The sequence below is a fragment of the Thunnus thynnus genome, chromosome 19, assembly GCF_963924715.1.
Source record: "Thunnus thynnus chromosome 19, fThuThy2.1, whole genome shotgun sequence".
Lineage (NCBI taxonomy): Eukaryota > Metazoa > Chordata > Actinopteri > Scombriformes > Scombridae > Thunnus > Thunnus thynnus.
In genome coordinates this window covers 11,405,532-11,431,278 of record NC_089535.1, presented here as the reverse complement: position 1 = coordinate 11,431,278, position 25,747 = coordinate 11,405,532, and the positions used below count along the sequence as shown (strand labels likewise).

The 25,747-nt window shown below is 40.2% G+C and overlaps 2 protein-coding genes across 10 annotated transcripts in view; both read left to right on the top strand.

The window, feature by feature from the left end:
- Positions 1 to 6,710, top strand: part of klhl8 (kelch-like family member 8) — a 12,250-nt gene extending 5,540 nt beyond the window's left edge. For 3 of the 8 annotated variants that reach the window (XM_067573511.1, XM_067573513.1, XM_067573512.1), the window contains exons 8-12: positions 206 to 317; positions 746 to 914; positions 1,000 to 1,159; positions 1,711 to 1,912; positions 2,794 to 4,737. In XM_067573511.1, the coding sequence (XP_067429612.1) occupies positions 206 to 317; positions 746 to 914; positions 1,000 to 1,159; positions 1,711 to 1,912; positions 2,794 to 2,917 (767 nt within the window). In that variant the 3' untranslated portion in view covers positions 2,918 to 4,737. Of the gene's footprint in view, positions 1 to 205; positions 318 to 745; positions 915 to 999; positions 1,160 to 1,710; positions 1,913 to 2,793; positions 4,738 to 5,875 lie in introns of those variants that run through there. The other 5 variants (XR_010924584.1, XR_010924583.1, XM_067573515.1 and 2 more) reach the window with 5 other exon arrangements.
- Positions 6,015 to 25,747, top strand: LOC137170273 (uncharacterized). 2 transcript variants are annotated; one of them, XM_067573506.1, is made up of 51 exons: positions 6,044 to 6,125; positions 7,735 to 7,803; positions 8,054 to 8,199; positions 8,275 to 8,387; positions 8,503 to 8,642; positions 9,323 to 9,546; positions 9,636 to 9,742; positions 9,829 to 9,947; positions 10,080 to 10,215; positions 11,116 to 11,198; positions 11,297 to 11,416; positions 11,523 to 11,624; positions 11,713 to 11,871; positions 12,008 to 12,090; positions 12,267 to 12,411; positions 12,503 to 12,547; positions 12,666 to 12,833; positions 13,950 to 14,069; positions 14,171 to 14,281; positions 14,390 to 14,422; positions 14,563 to 14,697; positions 14,908 to 15,054; positions 15,200 to 15,334; positions 15,502 to 15,659; positions 15,760 to 15,904; positions 16,028 to 16,076; positions 16,170 to 16,236; positions 16,341 to 16,474; positions 16,548 to 16,591; positions 16,706 to 16,879; positions 17,201 to 17,355; positions 17,453 to 17,566; positions 18,271 to 18,386; positions 18,740 to 18,894; positions 19,006 to 19,211; positions 19,314 to 19,491; positions 19,571 to 19,795; positions 20,171 to 20,340; positions 20,426 to 20,496; positions 20,926 to 21,026; positions 21,138 to 21,257; positions 22,409 to 22,546; positions 22,628 to 22,782; positions 22,900 to 22,999; positions 23,134 to 23,369; positions 24,137 to 24,320; positions 24,442 to 24,690; positions 24,801 to 24,983; positions 25,094 to 25,153; positions 25,311 to 25,456; positions 25,546 to 25,747. In XM_067573506.1, the coding sequence occupies exons 3-51, from the start codon at positions 8,173 to 8,175 to the stop codon at positions 25,588 to 25,590; spliced, it is 6,330 nt and encodes a 2,109-aa protein (XP_067429607.1). In that variant the 5' UTR covers positions 6,044 to 6,125; positions 7,735 to 7,803; positions 8,054 to 8,172; the 3' UTR covers positions 25,591 to 25,747. The 2 variants fall into 2 exon arrangements, with proteins under 2 accessions (XP_067429606.1, XP_067429607.1); XM_067573505.1 differs by lacking the exon at positions 7,735 to 7,803 and having other exon boundaries at positions 6,015 to 6,125.

Sequence of the window (25,747 nt, the reverse complement as noted above, 5' to 3'; positions counted from 1 at the left end):
AAAAATAAAAATAATGCACTAATATTTGTGTATTACTGAGATTATTTAGCAGATAAAATCAATATTTGGATTACAGATTACTTGTCAAAAGGCCTAATTAGTCTGGTCTCACAGAATCTAGAAGTGAGAATCATTTGTTATCACTGATCTGGTCACATAATCATTAAGACTCAACCTCATATCTGTTTGTTGTTGGTTTTCTTAGGTAAAGTTTATGCTGTTGGGGGCCATGATGGTAATGAACACTTAGGCAACATGGAGATGTTTGACCCCCTCACCAACAAGTGGATGATGAAAGCCTCCATGAACACCAAGAGGTACACAGACACTGCAACATACTGAATGGGGCTTTCTGGAGAGTCTGCACTTCAAAAAAAAGACTGTCTATCTACTACACTGAGGTGGCTGAAGAAAAGAAATTCCTGGAACTAGTAGGATTATCTGGGAGGCCAAATCCACGAGGCTGAACAAAGTGATTTGAAATATGGAATGTTATGTTTGTATTGAAGGCCTAGAAATTATTCATGTTGTTCTTTACACTCTGACAGCTGTTTTACTGTGCTGTGTTGAGCCTTTTGTTAGTTTGCACCTAAATTAACAATTCATTATTTCCTTATGGGAGAAGATTGTCATTTTCAGCACTGTTAAATACTCAGGAATTGATACCATAACATGCATTTCTCCCGGTGTACCATTTACTAACAGTCTTGGGTAAATAGCAGAAATATTCTGCTTTGTTTCTCAGGAGGGGTATAGCCCTGGCAGCTCTTGGTGGTCCTATTTACGCCATTGGAGGTCTGGATGACAACTCCTGCTTCAACGACGTGGAGCGTTATGACATTGAAAGTGACTGCTGGAGCGCTGTGGCTCCGATGAACACGCCTAGAGGAGGAGTGGGATCTGTGGCGTTGGGGGTAAGACTGGAGACAAAAGCCAATAAATAGTGTTTGATATGATAACTACTCTGCAATTCATTGCATTATGCCCTCTGCTTGTCAGAGTTACGTGTACGCAGTTGGAGGCAATGATGGCGTGGCATCACTGTCCAGTGTGGAGCGGTTTAACCCCCACCTCAACAAGTGGACAGAGGTCAACGAGATGGGCCAGAGACGAGCTGGAAATGGAGTCAGCAAACTCAATGGCTGCCTCTATGTAGTGGGTGAGAGGAATAAGCAAACTAGACAGATGAGATTTCTCACTTGGGTTCCAAATCCTGTTAATATTTTGATATGATCACTTGGATAACCACATATTGTTAGTTGGAGTAGTTGTTGGAAGATGTATTTTTTCATTAATAATATTATTATTTTGCTGGTTTGTGTGTGTTTTTTGTTTTTATTTTTTCAATACACTCAGATCACATGACTTCTGGGGTAGACACCCTGCAATTTTATACACAAATACATAAATCAGGGAAGACAAAAGTTCATGTTTTGTAGAGATATCTCGTAACTGATTCACAGAGGATGAGATTTTTATTGTACCACTAGAATTTGAAGAGTCATTCAAGCTTCATTAAAACTTCTGTTATGGCATTTTGCTTAGTCAGAGGCTGTGGTTTAATATGGGTTTATGAAATCACCTTATCTTGTGTCTGCTCAACTGGTAACATCATGTGAAGTTTTTTTCTTACCAAAGCCCCAGTGATATCTACAAGATGAATTTTCTTGTCATTTTTTAATAATTTTGCTCCCCTCATCTTTCCTAAAGGTGGTTTTGATGACAACTCACCCCTGAGCTCCGTAGAGCGCTTTGACCCACGAATGCAACGCTGGGAGTACATGTCTGAGCTCACCACCCCACGTGGTGGAGTTGGGGTCGCCACCGTAATGGGAAGAGTGTTCGCAGTCGGGGGCCACAATGGAAACATCTACCTGAACACAGTGGAGGCTTTCGAGCCTCGAATGAACAGGTGAGGAGGAGATGAATGAAAGTCGTATAATGTGATGTGTTTCTAAGGTATGGAGGTGCAGTGTGTGATAATGAAGCAGCTCGTTTTAATGGTAGGAACGCTGCTGTGGTGAAAAACCATCAGGATATAATGTAGGTAGTTTCGGGCATCGGGTCCCTGCTTTTTCAAAAAGCAGGGACAAAACATACAGATACAAAACATATAGTGTGATACTGAAAGGCAGCTGGTTGTCAATTTAATAAAATAAATAAATAATTTTAGAGTTGAGTTTAACAACACTTTGTATTCAGTTCTTGTCCTTTTGACAAAGACAATGTAAATAAATGGAAAAAAAGGTTCAGATACTGTACAAGTTATAGAACGTTGTCTATAATATATTAGACAAGACCACAAAAATGGTGCAACAATCACATTTTGCCTTTTTGCCTGTTTGTTGCTATATGAATATTAGATATTAGAGTGGCAGAGAGAGACCAATGCAGGGATCTTTAGAAATCACAACATGAATAAATATTCACCAGTTGGCAACACATGCTGTATTTAGAAGCAAAAACAGAAAAATTCAAACAAATACAGAAACCCTGCAACAAACAGACTGCAGATGACAGTACAAAGAAAATATTTGTGGGTGAAGAAAGCTGTGTGGTCTTTCTCCAATAAAATCTGAAGTATGTTATTTGAGCTTAAAAACTGGAGGAAATTTAATGGTACCCGGAACAGCAATCCACATTTGAAGCTTGTAACTCCAGGTGTGATTAGTTTGCATGAAAACTGAGAGAGTTCTCAACCTGTCACATACTTGTATACTTGTTGTATTTTTGAAGGCTGTTAATATGACGTCATTGTATAATTTTCTCGTGATTTGTATCTCTGCTCTTCAGATGGGAGCTGGTGGGTTCAGTGTCTCATTGCCGTGCCGGAGCCGGAGTGGCTGTCTGTTCATCTCACGTCAGCCAGATCAGAGACGTCGGCCAGGGGTCCAGCAACGTGGTCAACTGCATGTGACCTCCGCTCCACCTCCCAGGTGACTGACTTCCTGGTCACCACCAGATCTGATCACTGCACAAAGCACACAACACAACAAAGCACACTAACAGTGACAGAGCGTCTCCACCCAGCGACGTCACATTACTGTTGACACTGTCTGAACATCAGCCTTCAGTGTGTGACTAACAGTGAGGCTGATGTTCAGTCTCTACAGTGACTGAGAAATATTGGGGGGATTTTACTGACTTGAAGTGCATATCTGACAAATCTAATGTCTTCTCCGAGCTGTCTGACAAAATGACACATTCAAACTCTTGACTTCTGTTGGTGTTATTTTGCAATCAGTGATGTAGTATTTTGTACTGTATTTTCATTTGTTTACTGACTTTAAGGGAAAATAGTAGCTGAGTCTTGTTCTCAATACTAACCTCTTAAGAATGAGAGGATAGTTACAATTCAGAGCTACTAGGTTCACATAATGTGCACATTATGAACATGGACTTTATCGTGGGCCAGTATGAAAGAATTTCAAAGGTCTCTTCATTAAGACTGTCTCTAGATTTCTCTTTGGTTCTGCGGTTGTTTTCATTATTGCAGAGATGTGACTAATTAGTAATTTGAACACAATCATACTGGATTCAATGCCTTTTTTTTGCAGTGCAGCGTGTGCTGTTAGAACACTAACATTTTCATCAACAAATATGAAATAGGACGTTAAGATGTCAAGTACAATTCCAAGATTCCTTTGATGATCTTATACCAAGGTAAGTGAAAGTGTCCGTTTAGCAGTGAGACTTTTTTAAAGATGCATTTCAGATTGATTCAATCAGCAGTTCCAGCTGCGCCGTGCTGGATCGCACCCCAGCACTTCCAGCTGGCCTTTGCCTGTTATTGTGTTTGAACAATCATTTGAGACTGATTTGAACAAATCATGTTAGGATGGCAGGTCCAGGGAATTTCACTGCTGCAAGTGCCAAACACAACAAAGTGTGTCAGCCGTTTATAAGAAGCTGCAAATGCGGTCCAACCTTCTGCTGAATCCCAAGTCGCCACCTTTACCTTGACCTCAGAAGTGATAACGGTGTGACGACTACACACCTGAGTCAAGGACTGATCAGAGCTACCGTGCACCTCTTCGGTTCTTGTTCAGTTTTACAATATTGTACAGAGGTCTGTTCAAACTTGCAGGGAAAGATTTTTCCAATCCAAGATTTGTGTTTGACGATAGCTGGACTGTCAGAAATCCTAATCAGAGTGCTTTCAGATGTGTATGAGATTCAACTGAGGTTTGTGTCTGCAGATGGTTCTGTTATATTTTAATATATGGACATTTTGTATTATAAAATAGGTGTATCTTTGGTATTATCCTTTACTACACTATCTAATCCATTGCTGTGCACTATTTTCCTAGAATAGATGTGAAGTCTGAGTATATTTTTGTCCTAAATAGAGAATTTCATGTTATACGTGTTATAAGTTGAAGATGTTTATTTAACATTAATGCCTATTTCTGCCATATGTTAGGAACATTTCTGGCAACAGTTTAGGCTGGTTGAAAACAGAAATGTTAATTACATTTATACTAGGAAAAATACATATTATTGCACAGTTTGTGTCCTACTGGTATTAATACTAGTGCATATTATCAACCTGGTATATCATTTTTACACCAAAATGTAAGTTGCTGCCAACTTTGCTAGCAAATGAGCCAGATACAGTCTTTTGTAAACTTGCTGTACTTTGTGTTGTTCTTCCTCCTTTTGACTGCTTCCATCTTGTGCTTTTTATTTACATGGTATTGATATAAATTGGTACAATAAAGTTGTGTTTTACGTTCATTGGCGTGATTCCTCTTTCTTTTCCTTCAGTAACAGTGTATGAAATGTTGGTTTGCTATAAACTGGAGCCAAAAAACAAAAACATTCAGCAATCAAATTTGTGATAATACCCCTTTTAACATACACACCAGGCTCTGGACAAAAGTGTATGTGGGGGTTGGTTACTTTTATGGTTCATTTCCCTACACACCTCTCAATGAAGATTCATAAAATACTTTTTTCTGAGAAGTAGACATTTCATACGCTCAGGTCATATTGATAAATCCTCAAGCTGCGTCTGAGCAACGTACCGTGTAAATGAGAATTTGATTTGTGTGTTTATTGTTTTGTAACATCCTATTAAACCAAGTTAACAAGTAACAATTGGAGGCGGAGGTTTAGCAGTATAAAGTTTATTGACAGTTGACATGTGGTTGTTATAAACTTTCTTCTGGACTTTGTGGTTTCACTGTGTCAAATGTGATGATCTGTCCTAATGATTTAACATCCAGGTAGTTCAAGTTACATAAATTGTGTACCTACCCTGAAAGTTTGTGATGTTTTAGGGAAAAAAATGTATGAAACGTCTTGTGTGTTTTTATAATCATTATGTGATATCAGCTCTTAGGGCCGACACCAACAGCTCACACACAATTCTGCTATTTTCTCCAATTACTATTATTATTATTATTATTATTATTATTATTATTATTATTATTATTATTTTTAAGTAAATAGAATGAAGTGGCGCACAGCAATTGTATCAAATGAAATATTTCAGGCCTTTTAATGCTTCATTAGGTAAGTCGATTTTATTTATGTAACACATTCAGCAACAAAAAATAAGAAAATAAATACAAAGATTATAGTAAATGCAAGAAAAAGTTGATATTTAACCATATTCTTTCTTGAATAATTACAAAAAATGTTTTTAACTTTAGAAAATCTGTTCATTTTAGTATATGTAGTCAAATAGTTTATTATTGATAATTGTTATTTTCTGATTTATGAAATTGAAATATTGCACATGGTGGAATCTAAATAACAAACTTTGTTTCTGATCATTGAAGTTTTATGTGGTAATAAACTACCGTAAGTTTTAATGTAGAAGATGAGTGAAGAGGTCAAGTGTTTGTCATCTGTGTTTTACTGCTTTCAGTCTTTGGACCCTGGACGGATGCTGAAAAGAGGTGAACTCAGAGAGAAGATGCTCAGAGATCTGAGAACTCGGAGCTAGAACACATCACATCATACACACACTGCCAGGCTCAGGGGAGTTTGCTGAAAAGCGTAAACCTATTAGGATGTGTAGAAACACACCTTGAGAGCCGAACACAGAAAAGTAAAAATGGACAGAAGACAAAGAATTCTTCTGCAGCTGTTTAGCTTTGCTGCTCTTCTTGCTTGTGGTAAGTCTCCCTTTTTGAATGCATTTTTTTTTCTTGTACATGTGAAGCTTTTTTGACTCCTGAGAGGGAGAAAGCAAACACCTGAGAGCACTGACCCTGTTTTTTTAGTTTGCAATCCTTAAAATAAAGACAAGTTAACAGAAACAACTCAAATCTGGATAGAAACCTTTTTATCTAATGTGTTTTTTGTTGTGAGACAGCTGAAGAGGACACTAAATAAATGACTTGTGCTTTGTGCTGTTGGTTAGAGGAAATCAGGAAAACTGCATTACACATGATGTGCAGACCTGCGAATCTTGTCATGAATATTTAGCTTTGACATAAAATTAATAAAAGGAAGGACACGGGAACTTGACAAAACTCTTAAAACATTTAATTCTGGAGTAATCTGAGCAGTGTATTCACACAGAAACTTTACTTTCTTTTTTTGTTTTTGTTTTTTTTGTTTTATAAGATCACACCTACATGAATGTATTTGACATTTATCTTAAATTTGGCCAAACCAGGTCCAAAATGTATTTAACTCATCCTTTACTACTTTCTGTGGTAAAATAAACATCTTGACAAGATTTGTCTAATCACTGATCAATTTCTCTTGTGTTGCCAATTCTCTTTAGAAGGAAATAATCTGTGGTTTATACATACATGTCTTAACTAGCTGAGGATTCTGGTATATTTTATATTAAACCAGGACCAGTCGAGATCCAAACTGCAGAATTAGCGTCCATACATTTGTAAATTCAGTATCTGATGGATTTCTTGTGGTCTTTCAACCCATCAAGGATGTGTGCAAAACATGTGATTCTATATTGTCTGTAAAAGCTGTTAAAGTCAAACATTACCCAAAGTTTTGTACGAGGTGCTGAGAGTTGACTGACATGGCTGGACTGTGGATGTCTGTCATGGGACTTTTATGATTGATGTGCATTCAAATGATTCACCAGCCTGTGAAATTGAAAAAAACACTGGGCCACATTTTTATATATCAACCATGAAAAGTAATCAGAGTACATCATTTTTATTCCACTGTTCGTTCTGAGTTAGAGATGTTATTCCATTATGAGTTGTAATCTGTAGGAATGGTGCATCAATTCTACACACATCTGTATTTACTAAATATTTCTATGGTATTTAAAAGCTATGTAATTGACAGACCTCTGCATTTAATATATATTTAATTGACTGTTAAACTCTCATCACTTAATGTTCCATTAAGAAACATTGTGATGCGGCAGGTATAAAGCTCTTCAGCCTCAAACTTTAGGATTACAGCGTCTGTGTCAGAATCCCACTTTTGCTGCCAACTAGTATTTGGAAATTTCACACCACAAAAGTGATCATTACAATAGTAATAATACTAGATCTGTGGGATCAGCCAGAAAACTGAAATCTGAGCAGCAAGCTGTAGCCGGTCTGTAGCTGACTGAGTGAATGAGTAGCAACCATTGCAGCTATAGTGGTGTATAGTGTCACACCCCACTTCTCTAAATGGGGCAATATTGTCAAAATTTCCATGAGACACATATTAGACTCATAAGAAGAAGTTTAATTAGCTTTTAAGAATCTAATTTCTTGTGGAAGATATTTATTGATCTGTATTTTTTTTAAGTTCAGGGTTTTGCTAGTCACTTTTTCCAGCATCTAGTGGCCTCTAGAGGTACTGCAGCTTAAAACACTGGTGAGTTTGCACCAGTGTTCAGCTGTGACTTTTCTGTAAAGGAGGGCAAGTGAAAAAAGTATTTCCTTTTCAGGGATGAACTGTGTCACAGCAACAGCAAAAAAAATACGAACTTTCCTGTGAGTCTTTTGTATTTCTCGACATGTTCTGTTTAACATATTTTGCTTTGTTGTGGTGTTCTGTTGTAATGTATAAAATATGTTTTGGTCATATTTGTGCACAGTAAAAGTATGTTGTGTTGTATTTTCAGCACATGGGCAGTGTCAGCAAGGCTGGAGGGAGTACGAGGATAAATGTTACTTCTTTTCAAATGATACAAAGTCATGGTTCGAGGCTAATGCATTTTGTTCAGAGCAGAACAGCAACCTGATGAGCATTGAGGACATTCATGAAAGGGTGAGACAGCACACACAAGCTTCCTCTCTTATGGTTGTAGACACTGGGTTTATGTGTTTTATGTCATTTTTCTAGTTATGGGTGAGGACACAAATCAGCACAGAGATCTACTGGATCGGCCTGACTGACCAAGCCAGAGAGGGTGTCTGGGCGTGGAGTGATGGGAGTCCTTACATCTCATACCTATCGTGTGTTATACTGATACCATTGCATATATTAGAAAAGCATTACATTTATTAAAGATATACTTGAATCAAAGGTGTGTTAAGTATTTTACTAAAATGATCCTCTCTCCTGTTTCAGATACTGGATGCTAGGCCAGCCTGATAACTGGGGTGATGAACCTGGGGAGGACTGCGGTCAGGTGCTAGGATCCAGCATGGGACGGTGGAATGATGAAAACTGCAGTGTTAAGAGGAAATATATCTGCAAGCACCCCAACCGTAAGTCCACCAACTAGTGTCGTCTACATTATTTAGTAGAGCTGTCTAGTCGGCTATTAAGATTCTTAATTTGCCATTTTCTTCTTTTTTATCAACTTTTTATTCACCTAGAGTGATCAAATTGGTGCTGTTATCTTTACTCAGGCAACAAAAAAATCATGTTTTGGCCACTAACTGGTGAAGGTTTCTTTAAATGTTCCTTGGCTTAAGTGGAATAATGGTTGGTTTTCATTTATGCACCAGTAGTTTCTATGACAGGGCAAAACCTTTCAGACGTTTCAGACGTTCAAACGTTTCAGTGGAGTAGCATGAAAATAAGAGATGTCCACTATCTTGTTTGCAGTCTCGAGCTTGTGTTATGGCCTTTACAGTTAGCAGAAAAGTGTAACACGTCACCCGCATGCAAGAACACGAACGTCCTTGTGCATGTACTAGGACATGTTGCATGAGATACAAACAAACCCACTCATCAGAATATTGCTCCATAGCGCCACTAGTGGTCAAAAACTCAATGGGGTACCTTTAATCTTGTGTCAGGTAGCTGCAGGTCTGAAATGTTTAATCCTTGAAAAATTGACTTATGACCCTGCAGGGTGAGTCTCCATAAGCTCCGACCCCACATACTGAGAGGACTAATAACACTTTACACATGCCAACATATTTCGTTTCCTCCTGTTCAGCCAATCCTGCCCCACGGTGTGACTTAGCAAACGGGTGGAGACAGCACGGCTCCAACTGCTATAAGCTGAAGGCAGACACCAGTAAGAGCTGGACAGCAGCCAGACATGACTGTGTACGGGAAGGAGGAGACCTGGTGTCTGTTATCTCAGCAGAAGAAGAGCAGTACATCACAGGAACACTGGACTCATCTCATTTTGACCTCTGGATTGGCTTTTCCACTCTGGTGAGAGGAAGCCCATTTGCTCCCTTATATGAATATTGCATATGAATAATTGAGTATGCATAAGGTAAAGATGCGTTTTGTTTCTCCAGAAATGCAACAAGATATCATGTCAAGTTGAAGCGGGGAACAATCAGTTTACTTGGTCTGATGCTCAACAAGTGCAGTACACAAACTGGGCCAGTGGTCAACCAATAGTGTAAGAGAACATATCTTATCATATCTGTCGTTTGAATCTAAATGTTAATTTGTGCAATCGTGGTTTAAACGTGCGTTCTCCAACAGTGATACGCAGGCCGGATCATGTTCTGCAATAATGAAAAATTCAGCAGAGGAATTTGGGAAATGGAGGTCCTCTGTGTGCAGATATGAGCGTCCTTACATGTGTAAACGACCACTGAACAGTAAGCTGAATTGTTTTCGTAATACACTCAGAGGATATCTCTTGTCCCAGTCACGATCATCTTTTTTTTTATCATAATAGAACAATATTATTTTTTGTTTTTCTAACCCTTTCCTCTCTATCTCACATCCAGCCATCTGCCCTCCTGGCTGGCTGAGTTTTGCTGGCAGTTGTTACTGGCTGGTCAGTAACATCAATCTCTTGACCACCTGGCACGAAGCCCTCACCAAGTGCTCTGATATGGGGGCCCACTTGCTGATTATAAACAGGTAGGAAAGAATTCAATGGTAAGCAAATGAATTTTAAAGCGAGGGTATGTAGCTTTTGAAAGAAAAAAAACAATCTTACTCTGACAAATGAAAAGTTATTAATATGCAGTTTGACACACTTGTGCGTTTCTCCTCTTCAGCCTCAATTGGTCTGGTATGAACAGTTACTTGTGGTGGCTAATGTCAGCTACTGCTAGCAAATTTTATTATTATGTATATTATGTTTTTGCAAGTCACAGATAAACATTTCAATGGTTTTATGCCAACTTAGGGGCAGTGCAACAAGCTGAAAACACAACGTTGACATATTATCACCTTATAAAGTTGTTATGGTGAATATTTTAGCAAACGGTTGCCTATTTACACATCCAGAAGACACAGAGGAACACATGTCTAATATTCACTCTCCCTCTACCTCTGCTTTGGTCTCCACCTACTCCTGAGGGAGATATTTGCCCTGTTAGCTGCTAAATAATCAACTATGTTCACCAGCCAGTCACTAGCTTTGTCTGTCTGCTGTGTTTTGACGGGCAGGTAGCGTACAGTGTGTTTTTTTCAGACCTTTTTCACATGAAACAGCTGCCTGTTGTGGGACGAAAAACCATTGATCTAAAAGGGGCTAAAAGTCATTACGAGCAACACCTTTCATATTACACACCGTTCACTGATCCATTGTTAATACAAAAAATAATGATTGGTGCAGCTTTAAATACAAAGTAAACACCTAATGATGATGTCTTTAAAACAAACTATTGCACAATGAAGGATAATTCAATATATCACTAGTTGCCAGTTGTTGCCACAGTGGCTTCTGTTACAAACTTTACATAATCTTGCTTTAAGGAATTTCTGATACAGTAGATAATCCCGCACTGTCTGTCATGTTTGCGTTTCCTGCAGTCAAGAAGAACAGTACTTCATAAATGGGTACCTTCCAGACTTTCACCAAGTGGACATTCCTGACATCTGGATTGGTTTATCAGGTATTCTACAGACTATATTTTTTAATATTCTCAGGGAAAGTATAGAAAAAAACGCTTATCTTGACAAATATGACTTTTCCTGTTTGTGATGTTACCAGATAAGGACCAGGACGGGCAATTCAGATGGGTGGATAAAACCGCTGTTATGTTTTCTAACTATGGTTCTGGTTGGCCCAGAAACACCGCAGGCCTCTGGGACTGTGGACAGATCTTCACAGGTAGGATCCGCACTGTGCCACTCTGGTCCTAAAATGACACTTCCAAATCTTTTCAGTTAAGGTTTGCATTGTGAAACCAACATCAGTGTTAATTTTTTTCCTCCAGGAAATTATGACGGCAAATGGGAAACAACCAACTGCTTCAAGAGCCTGGGTTACATTTGTGAGATGACGGGTGGACAGAACCCGAAACCGACTGCAGCTCCTGGTCAGTCAGACTAACATCCCCTCTTCACTCACTGTCTAGCTAAAGCTACTGTATGTTAATAATGGTTTACTTTTTTTTTTTGCTTCAGATTCCCACTGTGACCCTGGATATTTGTTGTACGGGGACTCCTGCTATCATTTTGAGACTGAGACGGTGAAAAACTGGCAGGACGCTGAGGCTCACTGTACCGGAGAGCAGGGTCACCTGGCCAGCCTCCACTCGCAGGAAGAGCTGAGTTTCCTCACTGGTGAGCAACCAAGAAAGCATTCTAGTTCATTAAATTTATCATGAAGTAATTTTTCAAGAAATTATATGAATTTCATTTGTTTTTTTGTTTTTTTTGACATTTAAATTAACTTGAGGTTCTTTTCTTTTTTCTGCAGCTCACATGCCAGGGGAAGCCTGGCTGGGACTGAATGACATCAATGTTGAAAACCAGTTTGTATACACTGATGGCACTCCTGCAGTGAGTGACAAAACCACTAACATATTATGTGATACAGATAACTTTGACAAACATTTGAAAATCTTTGCTTTCTTGAGAACATCCTGACCTTTCCTTAAAGTGCTGCGGACTGTGAAGCTACTCATGATAAAGCAACATTTCAGTCTGAGCTACTTATTTTTTCCTCTGGATCTCAGGATTTCCTCCCATGGGCTCCACACGAGCCAGACAACTGGCAGAATAATGAGGACTGTGTCTTCCTCAGAGGGATGAATCACCATGAACCTGGGAAACTGAACGACGACTTCTGCACCACCGCAAAAGAATTTATCTGCAAAAAAGGTCCCAACTGATATTCTTTTTTTAAATGAACGCCTCTTCAGTTACATTAATCTTCTATTTTGTAGTTATTTTTCATTTGGTCTCTCTATAGCCAAGGGACAAGGACCTCCTCCCCAGCCCCCAACATCTGGACCAGGTTAGCTTCACACCACACTGATCACTATACACTTGAAGCACGGCCTGAAGCGGATAATATGTGTTTATTTATCTTGACGTATGCACGTGTGAACCAGAATGTGTTGTATTTGTTGCAGGGTGGAATGAGAAATGTGGTTCTTGGATGTCTGACCCGTTTAATGACTACTGTTACCTGTTTAACTACTTGTCAATGAGGACGTGGGCAGAAGCCCGAGCTGACTGTGTCAACCAGGGAGGAGACCTCATCAGTATCACTGAACCCTTTGAACAGGCGTTCATACATGGTAGGATTTTTACATCTTAACTTCACTTTCCTGATTTTTCTTTATTATTTATATAATTTATGGCCCATTCATTTTGTACAGATTTTGTGTTTGCCTCAGTATGTATCTAATCTGAGATTTCGAGAATAACGTTAAATTATTTTGGGTAAAGAGTTAAAATGTTATGAGAATAAAGACAAGCATCATAATACTTCAAAAATTAAATTGTAAGATTTCCAGATTAAGTCATACCATTGAGATTTTAATACTCTGTCATAGTAAACAAGTGAGAGCTGTCTGTCTGAAGTTAAAGGGTTTCACCAATAAGCACCTATTTATCATACATAATATAGCCTTTTCCATAAAATGTTCCTTTTTCCTTTTGTATTAATATTAATCATTTTCCTTTCATATGAAATTCCGACTTTTTTTTTTAACATATATTGACTTAATTCTCCAAATTCCAGCCGTTTTTCCCCTCACAGCGGCCATAATACTCTGACTACAAGAAATAGAGTTCAATATACTTGCAATAAACAAGACTGAACTACCTTTAATGTAATTACATCACATTGTGGTTACTTTAAAGCTGCTCACTATATGTTTAATTTTTGTGTGACTATAGCATGTTTCTAAGTATTCAGATGACATACATTTTTGTTTGTTGAAAAATTAGAGTATCATGTAAAAAAGGTTAAACTCTGTGCTGCTTGTGTAGTTGGAAGAAGTTCGTATTGGCATTTACGACAGTGGGGTAGTTGATATCACCACTAGGGGGTGCCAAAGGAAACATTTTAAATCCTACCCATAACGTTTCTGAAAACCATTTTTTGCTGACCTCCAGTGGTTTAACTTCTCACCCTGCTGCAGTGATGTACAGGTGTACCCCAGGACACTCTCACATCACTGCTGGGTACGCTTACAGGTGCAACAAAGCACACTTCTGACCACACCAAAGAGGTGAATTAGGCTTGAAACTTAGGAGAGGACAGTGAAACAGTGCTTTTCAGTCCGGTTTAAGTTACTCTTTTTAAGAGCTAAAGCGTGTAATATGAAACATAAACTCTATGACCAATGAGTTCCCATATGCTGTCTGTTTAATTTACCTTCATTTGTATTTTTTGGTGTCCTCTCCAGGTGTGATCCAGCAGAGTCCCACGGGGATCTCTCTGTGGATGGGCGGCCATGACTCCGTCACTGAAGGTGGCTGGGAGTGGACAGATGGCTCTCCTTTCAGATACATCCACTGGAACGCAGGTACATTTAAAGCCAAATATGCATATACATTTACAAACACAACATATGAGGATTACTGTCTCGCAAAACCACTGAACCACTGACCTCGTCTTTCCACACAGGTAACCCAGACAACTACAACGGTGAAGACTGCCTGTCTATACTTATTAACAACGGCTACTGGAACGACGACAACTGTGAGTTCAAAAGAGGATACATCTGCAAGCGGAGAGGTGAGATATGTTACTTGAATAGGTATTGTTGACACTTGCAAAAGGAAGACAATGTTTTGATTGTTGGTACATGATGGTAACACAATACTACACTGTTTCCTCTTACAGGAAATACACCCAAGCCTCCTCCACCTCATGATGGTAATGACACCTCACTATTTGACATGGTTTCTTTCATAGTGACAAAAAGATTATAGAGGTTATGATCACTTTTATTTGCACTACAACTAGATATCTACAGTTAATGCATGGTCCAAATAAATATTTGATCTGTGCTGCAGGTTTTATGACAGCAATCGTGTGCCAGGATTCCTCCGCTGTCCTTCACTGCCCACATGAAAGTGTCATTAACATCCAGTCTGCTTTCTACGGACGGAAGAGTGATGACATCTGTCCACACCTGGATGGATCAGGAGGTGATGCTGCACAGTAGTCACACAGTCAAATTCAGCAAAAGCAAAGACAGATTAAAATGCTTTTTTTAGTCTTCATCTGCAGTTACTTAGCAGTGTGTATCTTTCTGACTGGCAGTTGGCTACTGTAAACCAAATTAAATCACAAATTAATAAGTAAATATTATTAATTGCTGTTGTATGCTTAACCAAAAGATGATTTCTGTTGTGTAGGAAGCTGCACAGTGGAAGGTGTCCTTCCTCTATATAGAAAGTCATGTGACAACCGTCCCTTTTGCTTTGCGTTCGCCCACATGGAGGAGGACCCCTGTCCCACTGTTTCCAAGTACCTCGAGATCACCTACAGTTGTGAACAGAAAGGTGGGCTTGTGTTATTATTCTTTGATTCACATCATTTAAAAAAAACAACCTCCATATCTCCTGAACTATCAAAAAATGCTCCTAAATGTATAAATCATTATTATTATTATTTTAAATGTTGTTTTGTGACTTGGCTCCTCGTCAGTGTGTCTGCACGGTCTGGGTGTCGAGGACGGGAACATCACAGACTCTCAGCTCTCTGCTTCCTCCTCTATTGGTCTCTTCACTCCCAACAGAGCCCGTTTGAATGGAAATTCTTGCTGGATGCCGTCAGGAAACCGTATGTACCAACCTGGCAGTTACACATGCTAAATAATATTTTAATCAATAGTTAATAAGAAAGACATAAATAATACCTTTATTTTTATTTGATGTTAAAGTTGGTAAAATGGTGTGATGAACTGGTATCCTCACATCATTAACCATATCTAATATCCCCGTCTCCAGCAACTTCAAGCTGGATCCAGGTAAATCTGGGCCAGACCAGAAAAGTAACAGGGATAGTAATCCAGGGTTGTCCTCACAATGACTACTGGCTCACCAAATTTAAGATCCAACACAGTATGGATGGAAGAAGCTGGACTGACTACACTGCTGACGGGCAGGTGAGGAAACAAGACCCTCCTGGTTCAAAAGCAAACTGTGAAAATGGAGGTCAGGTTGGCTTAAATGAATATAATCACTCTGGATTTCCATGATTTCCAGTTTTTCCCAGGCTCCACAGACAGAAACACCCCTGATACTCAGCTGCTTGGTACACCTGTGTCAGCTCAGTACGTCCGCATCCTCCCGCTGGAGTTCAGCGGTCAGGCAGGTCTCCGCTTTGATGTCTTAGGATGCACACCTCACTGTAAGGAAACAATTTTACAGGTGGAATAAGTATACTTCCAAAGTCCAAAAATTATATTTTATAATTTCTGTGTTTTCACATATAAATGCTGATGGTCAATAATGAAAAATTGTTATTCAACAGATGCAATCACATGCGCTCAAACGCCTGACTTCAACTTTCATGGACTGACGTGAGTCAAACGTGACATATTTTTTGCAAATGGATTATGTTATTTTTGTGATACTCCATCCATCATTCACACTGACGCTAATGTGTTTTTCAGTGTCCACTGTCCAGCAGGCTGTGCTGACGATAATTACATAGTATACGGCTCTTCAGTATATCGTGGGGTATGTGAATATATTGTCTTAACTGAATCACAATCTCTGTAAAGTATTGAGGAAAGATTTATTTTAAATATATGCTTTTGTTTTCTTCTTGTCTTCTCTCACAGGACTCCAACATCTGTGCAGCAGCTATCCATGCTGGAGTGGTCCTGAATGATATCGGAGGAGATACTGTTTTGTTGAAAACTCCAGGAAACGGCTTCTACGCTGGCTCCACCAGGAACGGCATCACTACGAGACAGTAAGTGCCACAGTTTCAGATGATATCCAACAGATGTTAGAAGCTGACCTAATAATGCATCTAATTTCTGCAGATATGATGGAGACTATGATGTTTCTTTCACTTTTGCAGATGGAGGTAAGTTGAAATACATTTGTAATACTTTAAATATATCCCTTTTCTTTAAATAAAAAGACGGGTAGATTTTTGTGTCACCACACTGACATTGAATCCTCTTACTCTCTCATACAGAGCTCAGATGTTCAGGGCCTGACTGGTATGAGTTCGGAGAGTTCTGCTACAAACCGTCTAGAGACAGAAAGACATGGCGTGATGCTCTGCACACCTGCAGGAGTCTTGGTGCTGAACTCGTATCCATCCTCTCGATGACGGAGCAAAGCTGGCTGGAAAGCTACCTGTACTTGGGTACGGATCTCGAGAAAACTGTCAGTTTAAAGAAACAGAAAGTAGAGAAAGTAGAAAGCAGACAGAAACAAGCTATAGGTAACATGTTTGCTCCTACATAAAACAATTTTGGCTACTGATTCAATTTTGACACCGTCAACATGAGTTTAATGCAGATAAAATATTATGTGATTGCATTATTTTAGTGCAGTGTCAATTAATTGATCAAATTTGAAATCTGAATTAAAAAAATGTGCCTTTTGGTCAGCTGGTGAGGTAGAAAAATGTAAAAGGAAGCACATAAAAAAGTTGCATGATACATTATTTTTTTGTCCTTTACAGCCACCAGTAACATGTGGACTGGTCTAAATGACGTTGCTGTGCCCGGTTTGTTCACCTGGTCTGATGAACACATGGTGACCTTCACCTACTGGGCTCCGGGAGAACCCAACAACAACATCGGGTCCAACAACGACTGTGTTGAGATGTTACAACAAGTGAGAAGGATGAACAATAGTCTTACACATCCAGACAGATACGAAGCTGAAATGAAGTGAACGATGGTAATTCTTGTCATTGTCATCTCTGTTGCAGACAGGCAGATGGGACGACGTATCCTGCACCAAACTGAATACCTACATGTGCAAAATGCCCAAAGCACATTACCCTTTGCCCTCTGTGAAACCCACTGTATACGGATGCGCTCAGGTGGGTCAACCATACATTTAATTTCTCTGTTTTTGTATGCAAGCATAGCATCCTCATGTGCACATGTTTTAAAGGACAGGTTCACAATTTTTTTAGTCTGTCTTGAAATAAACTGGAGGAGGTTTTGCTCGCTGTAATCATTCCTCCTGTTCATACTGACCATTAGAAGATACCTTCCTAATGTGCTTTCTGTTCAAGTGACAAAATCTACAGTCCTCCTTCTGTGCAAAAATGTATTCATAAGATATTCCGAAGGCCATCCAAAGTTTCAGTGTCTTTCGTGCCAAATACCCTCTTTTTATTACTATCCTACCAGCACAGCTCAATAAGGAAACACACAAAGGGAATTTTGTACTACTTCGAAAGATATTCACGTGATTTGACTTACTCAGACTACTGGAGACTCATATCAGCTTCTGATAAACTTTTAATACATTTTTGAACAAAACAAGGACTGTGGATTTTTCCCCCCCATCACTGTCATTGAAAGTGCCTTAAGAAGGGAACTTTTAATGGTCACTATGAGCAGGAGGAATTAATACAGCAAGAAAAACCTGTTTCAATGTCCATGTGTGTACCTGACTGTTGTTTTAAGACAGACTTGAACAATAACGACCCTATCCTTTAATGATTATTGAGAGAAAGCTACGCTGCATGCAACAGAATAGTCACTTGAATAGGCTCACCTCTGTCAAATGTGTCAGGGCTGGGATGCGTACGGCTACGCCTGTTACTGGTTGGAGGAGACCGCCAGGAGCTGGTCGGATGCTAAAGCTTTCTGTAAAGAGAAGGACGGCTTTCTGCTGCACATTGGAGACATGTGAGTTGGACAAGAACATAGTCCTTCAAACAGCAGTTCATCTTCTATAACGCATCCTGTATTTTTCACTCATCTTTGCCTTTAATCTTTCAAGGCTCAAAAACAATCTATACCTTCCCAATCCTTTCTAAATCAGACTGTATGCAATATATGGCTGCAACCAAATATGTAGGAATTGAAGGTTTTTTGTGATGTTGCCCTTGTTTGTTACATATTTGAACTGTTATTGGGAAAAAAAGGATGAATTTATAACGGTGGCAGATTTAGCAATCTGTTGTGACTGTTTTTGAGTCACTCATTTATCTGCACTGACAGATTTCAAGTATTCTCTCTTCTCTTGTGTTTCACTGCAGTTACGAGCAGTCGCATTTCACAGTGGCGCTGTCAGGAAAGACGGGTCTGTGGTGGATCGGGCTGCGTGCTCAAGGAGGGACAACCGGAGGGGTGGACTACATCTGGGAGAACGGCTCGCCTCTCACCTTCACCCACTGGGACAGAAACCAGCCAGGTACAGAGAGGATAATATATATACACATCAGAAAAAGCGCTGCCTGGAATAACATAACATCTGCAGCAGGAAATATACCTTCAAACACACCGATCTGCTTTTTATCTCTAGATAACGGGGATGGTACTTGCGTGGCTATGACAACTGGTCAGGTTAGCGGTTTCTGGGATGACAAGCAGTGCTTAGAGAAACACTCCTTCGTTTGTGAGAAACCCAGATCTGACATCACCCCACCCACCAAAGCCCCGACTCCTCCTCCATCACAGGGCTGTGCTGACGGCTGGACGGCCCTGCCCCACTTCAGGAACTGTTACAAGGTATATAAGGCAGTGAATTAAACATCTAAAACCATCATCTATCACTATCATCTCTGCAGCAGCCATTTTTCCACTACTGATTTACCGGCTGATTTATTGCAGCTCTTCCACAATGTGAAATGGTCCCTGAGGAAGAGCTGGGGAGCAGCACACGAAGACTGCGTCGCCAGAGGGGCTAATCTGGTCAGCATCCACAATCAGGAGGAGGAAGACTTCCTGTCTCTGTACAGCAAGGGCAGCAGCAAGTGGATCGGCCTTAAGGACAACCCCATAGATGGAGGTGAGTTTAACATTTAATGTGTGTTTTATAGAGCCGACCCACAAAAAAGAAAACCTGACGACTCTTCCTAATCTTCTAGGCTATTCTTGGAGCGACGGCTCACCTCTCTCACACACCAACTGGGGTCCCGGGGAGCCAAATAACCACATGGGCCGTGAGGAGTGTGTAGAGATGGTGAGCAGCACCAACGGGAGTTTCTCCTGGTGGAACGACCTCAACTGTGACGCTCACCAGGACTGGATATGCATGATCGCTAAAGGAAAGAACCCCATTCTGCCCCCGGTGCCCCCACCTCCTCTTCCAGGTAAACTGTCCCCAAAATGCTCCTGTCCTTTCTGTATAGAGGGGACAAGTCATGTTTTTCTTTTCCTTCGTGCTGGAACTATTTTGAACGTTAATTTAGAGCCGAGGTACTTGAGATTGCTGCATGTTTTGTAGTGTTTCTCTAGAAAAAGGCGTTTTCAATTTTGGTGGGTCTGTCTTGTTAAATAAAGGCCAGTAAATGCATATGTATACCACAAGTAAAACAGGAAATATCAGTGCTTTTTGGTTTTTTACTTATGTAGGCTGAGGACACAGGGCTCAAACTAGAAAAAAAACCAAAATGACAAAATACAGTGAACAAACCGAGGCAATGAGGCCGTCGTATCATCGCCATATTTGCTTTCTCACGTCTCAGCTCCTGATTGTGGTAGCAACCCGGGCTGGAGGAAGAACAACAACATCTGCTACTACTACAATGACACCGACATCGTGGACTTCCCCACGGCCGCGAGACGCTGCTATGCAGAGAAGGCCTCACTCGTCTCCATCCTCAACAAAGACGAACAGGCCTACGTTAACAGCATGGTGCGCTTCTTTTCTGTTAGAGCTTCTCTACAGTGTCGAAAAATGTTGTAATATGTTACAGTAAAACGTGTTACTGCTCTTCCAGGTGGGGACGGGCCAAGTTTCTGCAGCCTGGATTGGATTGAGGATGGTTGGTATTACAAGTGGACACTACATGTATGTGTATTTCATTTCTTTTTCATGATTTTAATTAATTTGAGGTGAAATTGAAGGGATAATGTTGTAGCTGACTGACAGACTGAGGTGATGATGTCATTAGAGACAAATCCTAGAGCTATAAATAATACAAGTGCTTGGACATTATAACAGCATCCAATGTGATTTAACTAGATTATATGAGGACGTTTTATATTTTTATATTCACAGCTACATTCACATACAATTCATTTGGATGTAACATCTCACACCAAACTTCTCCTCAGAGTCAGTCACTTATTCATTATCACTCCAAAATGTGTAACCCGATGGCATCATCAATTCTAGGAGAGATTGTTTGGTGATAATGATTTCTATAAATAACATAAGTTATATAAATACCACATTTAAAAAGGTCATTGTAAAGGTTTGTCTGCTTTTTCTGCACAGGTGGGTGGACTTCTCCCCTGTAACATACGTTCACTGGGGTCCAGGTGAGCCCAACAACGCCAATGGGGAGGAACAGTGTGTTCAGATGAACAGACATCAAGGTATTGAAATGACATTCACTTGACAACCATGTCATTATTTATCGCTCGTGTGTGTACCGATCGGACTCCTCCCTCGGTGGTGACATTTACGAAGCTCTCTTGCTTGTTAAGGTGGATGGAACGATGCCAACTGTGGTCGTGCTGGAGCCGGTTACGTCTGTAAGAAGTTCCCCGGAGAAGTTCACACCCCTCCTCCACCCACACAGCCCTGGGAGGGCAACTGCCCCGCAGGTAAGACACACTTTTTAAATATGAACATAAACACTCTCCAAAAGGATTTGTTTATTCATTTAAACATGGATGTTATAGATCAATACAGGTGTATAACATATTTTAAAGGATGAGTCTGATGGTTTTCTATATTTTTCTTATTGAGAACAGATTAGAAGATACTAATAACACACATCATCTGTGTAGCCAAAGCCTGATATATCTTATTCCTCGGTGCCATAGAGCTCCATTGCTGCCAAAAAATATTAAACACACACTGTAACACACTAATATGTTTCTTCATGCAATGAACATGGGCATTGTAGTTTATTTTGAGGTGATACTGATACACCGTCCTGCCTGAAATACTCACTAGTGCACCAAATGTTGTGTATTAATCCACATCTGAACATAGTCCTCAACAAATGCACCATTTACTTGAGTTTGTGTAACGTCAGCTAAAAACCGCTGTGCCCAGCTGATTTAAGAAAATATTGAGCCTTTTCTAGAAATGATAAAATATATTCATGGCCCGTTTTGAAAGATTTACATCTTCAGTCGGTACAAATGGGCTCAGGGCCGAGAGCCACAGACAGGATGGAGAAGTCAGAAAGCATCAAGACAGACTAACACACTGTTGGTTTTGGTATTTTTATGGGTTTTGTTGAATATTTCCATCTTTATCCTGTAAAGTAGAATCTAAAATACATATGAACAGGAAAAAGGAGCTACTTTCAGTGTTGAAATATGCAGCTAATAGCTTTTCTTTCCATAAATTAACAGATGGTCAAATTTACTTTCTATATAGAGGAAAGTAAATCTGAAATTTTATATCAAATTTATATAAAATCACAGTAGATAACATGACGGCAACAATAACCAGGGAGACTATATGACAAATCATGATGTACAGTTCCACAAATTCAAAGAGAGTACATCTAAAACATGAATAACTATCAGAGTTAATATTGAGCTACTAGCTATTCCTTGAATATGTTTGGCTATAATAGACCTTTGCGTACAGTATTACAAATCAATAAGCAGGACTATTTCATAGAGATAAAATGGATTTGTATATGATTTTCGCACCTTGATAATCTCTCCAGTGTGGCTCATTAATATGGTTTTAATAGTTTTTGAACATCTCTGCTCTGTTCTTTCCTTCCCTCCAGGCTGGATGCGTTTCAAGGATAAATGCTTCTTATTCAAAGGGAAGAAAAACGATATTAAAGGCAACTGGTCATATGCTCGGAGTTGGTGCAGAGACCAGGGAGGAGATCTGGCAGTTATTGATGACCAGTATGAGAATGGTGAGCTCAGCAGATAACATCATCTATAAGAATTTAACAGTCCAGTGGCTGCAGGTCAAAGCGAACGCTCCTTTCTTTCAGACTTTGTGTCTAGTTACTTGAGGGACCTAGTGCACCCCGCGTGGATCGGTCTGTCAGATATCTTGGTAGAGAATCAGTACGCCTGGAGTGACGGAGTCAGCCCAGTACTGTACACCAACTGGAACGACAAGGAGCCCAACAATGCAGGAGGAGCGGTGAGGATATTTACGCTACAGGCTTATTTGTAATAATCAGAGCAAAACCTACACAGCGTGATTTGAAAAATACACTTTTAGTTCAATAGCTTGAAGCTTTGTTGTTGTTCTCAACAGGAACACTGTGTAGCAATGACTCACTACCACCTGGTGACCGGCAAGTGGAACGATGAAGCCTGTCATAGGGATCAAAGCTTCGTCTGCTACAGGAAGAAATGTCAGTGAAAACCTCCGGTGGTTCTTCTTCCTGCTCAAATATCATTAAACTAATTTTAGATATTGACATTACAGAAAGCTCTTTCCCCGTTCAGGCCTTACTCTCTGACTTTTCTCCGTCTTCCTCCACACCAGCGAGCAGCATCAGCCCTCCTCCCCCTACAACGAGCCCCTGCCCCGCCGGCTACATCTCCTGGTACCTGAACTGCTACAAGCTGGTGGAGGAGGCGGCCACCTGGGACGCGGCTCAAACGACGTGCCAGCAGCAGGGAGGCAACCTGGCCAGCATCGACATGAGCTACGACCAGGCCTTCGTCGCCGGAGTGGTCTTACAGGGGAAAGCCGACGCCTGGATCGGACTCAGGCGCAAGGTGCTGTCAGCAGGAAGAAACTAACAACTTAAACTACCTACATATTCAAAATACCTTGAAGCAAATCAAATGTATGAGGGAAGCATTAAATGACAGACAGAGTTTATGAATTACAATTTTCCAAATATATTTTACAGTTTCAGGTTTTATTAAACCTGCATTATTGGGTTGGTTCATCCGAATTACAAAAAAATACATGTTCTCACTTACTTCTATGGGTATCTAGTCATGCTTACTTATGTAAAAGTACACATTAGAAGCAAATTTTACTCAAGTACTTATTATATCAATACATGTATTATTGTTTGGTTATTACTAATTCTCTATTATGTATGCAGCATTTTAAAGCTGTAGCTGGTCAAGAGGGAGACAATTGTAATAAACTTTAGGATTTTAAGGGGTAACAAGTTGTTTACAACATTTTGTGAACTGAACATACAGAAGATTTTTAGTGTAAAATCTTTATCTACAAAGTAACTTGTGACTGTAGCATTCAGATAAATGTAGAAGAATAGATGTACAGTACCAGTCAAAAGGTTGGACACACTTTCTCATTCAAATGAATGGGTAAGTGTGTCCAAACTTTTGACTGGTACTGTATTTATTAGCAGAAAATGGAGCTACTCAAGTAAATGCAATTAATACTTTCCAACACTGTATGTGTGAACAGTTTCTACAGAAGAAACAGAAACTTGAAATCTGGAATAATTCGACCAAAACTCTCCTAGCAGTGAACAAAGCTCACACTGTATCGTGTTGTAATGCAGGATAACGGCTCTTACATGTGGACAGACGGCTGGCCAGTTTTTTTCACTCAGTGGGGACCAGGAGAGCCCAGTAACATCAAGGATGAGGGCTGCGTGAGTATGCACGCGTCACGAGCCTTCCACGGGACCTGGAACGACACAGAGTGCAACCAAGCTAAACCCTTCATCTGCAAGATCTCCTCCGGTATAAAACACACGCTTAAACTGAACCGACTTGCTTTTCCATCCCTTTTCTTACTTATTTTTTGTCTTAGGCTAAAAAGCATAAACCTAAAAATATCTATGTCATTTATATCGTCTGTCAGAGAATCTGCCACCAACTCCCGCCCCCGGTGACGGGAAGTGTCTGCCGTTCTGGATACCATACGGCCGCCACTGTTACTACGTGTACAACGATAAGCTGGGCTTCTCTTGGCCGGACGCCCGACATTACTGCCAGACGGTCAGGGCGGAGCTGGCGTCCCTCCACAGCAGAGCGGAGGTGGAGTTCATCAGGAACATCAACATCACCAAACGTCACAACATCTGGATCGGCCTCACGAGGGACAACAACTGTGAGTGTAGAAATGGACAAAAGAACACTGATAATGTTGTTTTACAGAACAATTCGGACTTTGATATTAGAAATAAAATCATACATACAAATGGTGGTTTGGTTTTCTAGTCGGATGGGGCTGGACAGACAAGACGCCTCTGGGCTTCCTCAACTGGGCTCCGGGTGAGCCCAACGCGGCGTTTCACCCCGGAGACATGGCGGAGGAGAACTGCGTGGAGATGTACCACGACGGGCGCTGGAACGACAACAACTGCCTGCAGAAGAGAGGTTTTGCATGCCGCCACCGCCAGTGTAAGGATTTTCTTGACCCAGTTCTGCAGCTTTCGTTTTGGTTTTAGATTCTCACTGGAACAGGATGAGCAGATTAACAGCTTCTCTCTGTAAAAAATCTTTTTTTTCAGTCTATGTAACAGATGATGGCGGTAATCCCATTTTTCCCACTGATGATCCGGGTGTCAGCAGTAAGTGTTTCCTAACAATTTGTGCATTAAATTTTCCTACTTTCTTTTCCTGTCATTAGTTGTAGATGCACCATGAATGACATGTTTGAAAGCTTTAGAAATTTTAAATGTTTTTATCAGCTCTACTGAAACATCTGCTGTATCTTTCTCTGTACAGATGGAGGGGTGATAGCCGGCGCCGTCATTGCAGCCGTTGTGATTGCCTGCTTGATAGTCGGACTTCTCTACTACACCTTCATCGTGCGAGGATATAAGCTAAGCAGCTTGAGCCTGCCGAAAAGAACGACCACTACCGCTGATGTGGTAAGTTATCGATTCGCCTGTTACAGCTGGGCGAGAAGGTTACGTTTTTATGGGTGTAAATGCTAAGTTGTGTCATTTTTCTGTTGCAGCCTGCTTTCGTCAACCCCAACTTCGCAGGAGAATCAGACACATAAAACATCATTCAAGTTTTGTACAGTATATCGAACATGATGCTTTTGTAAAAACAAATCAGTGATGATGTAGTGTGAATGTCTCCATAGTTTAAACAGCATTGTATATATTTTAATACAAAAATAAAATGTATTAAAATAAACCTTCATTTTCCTTGTA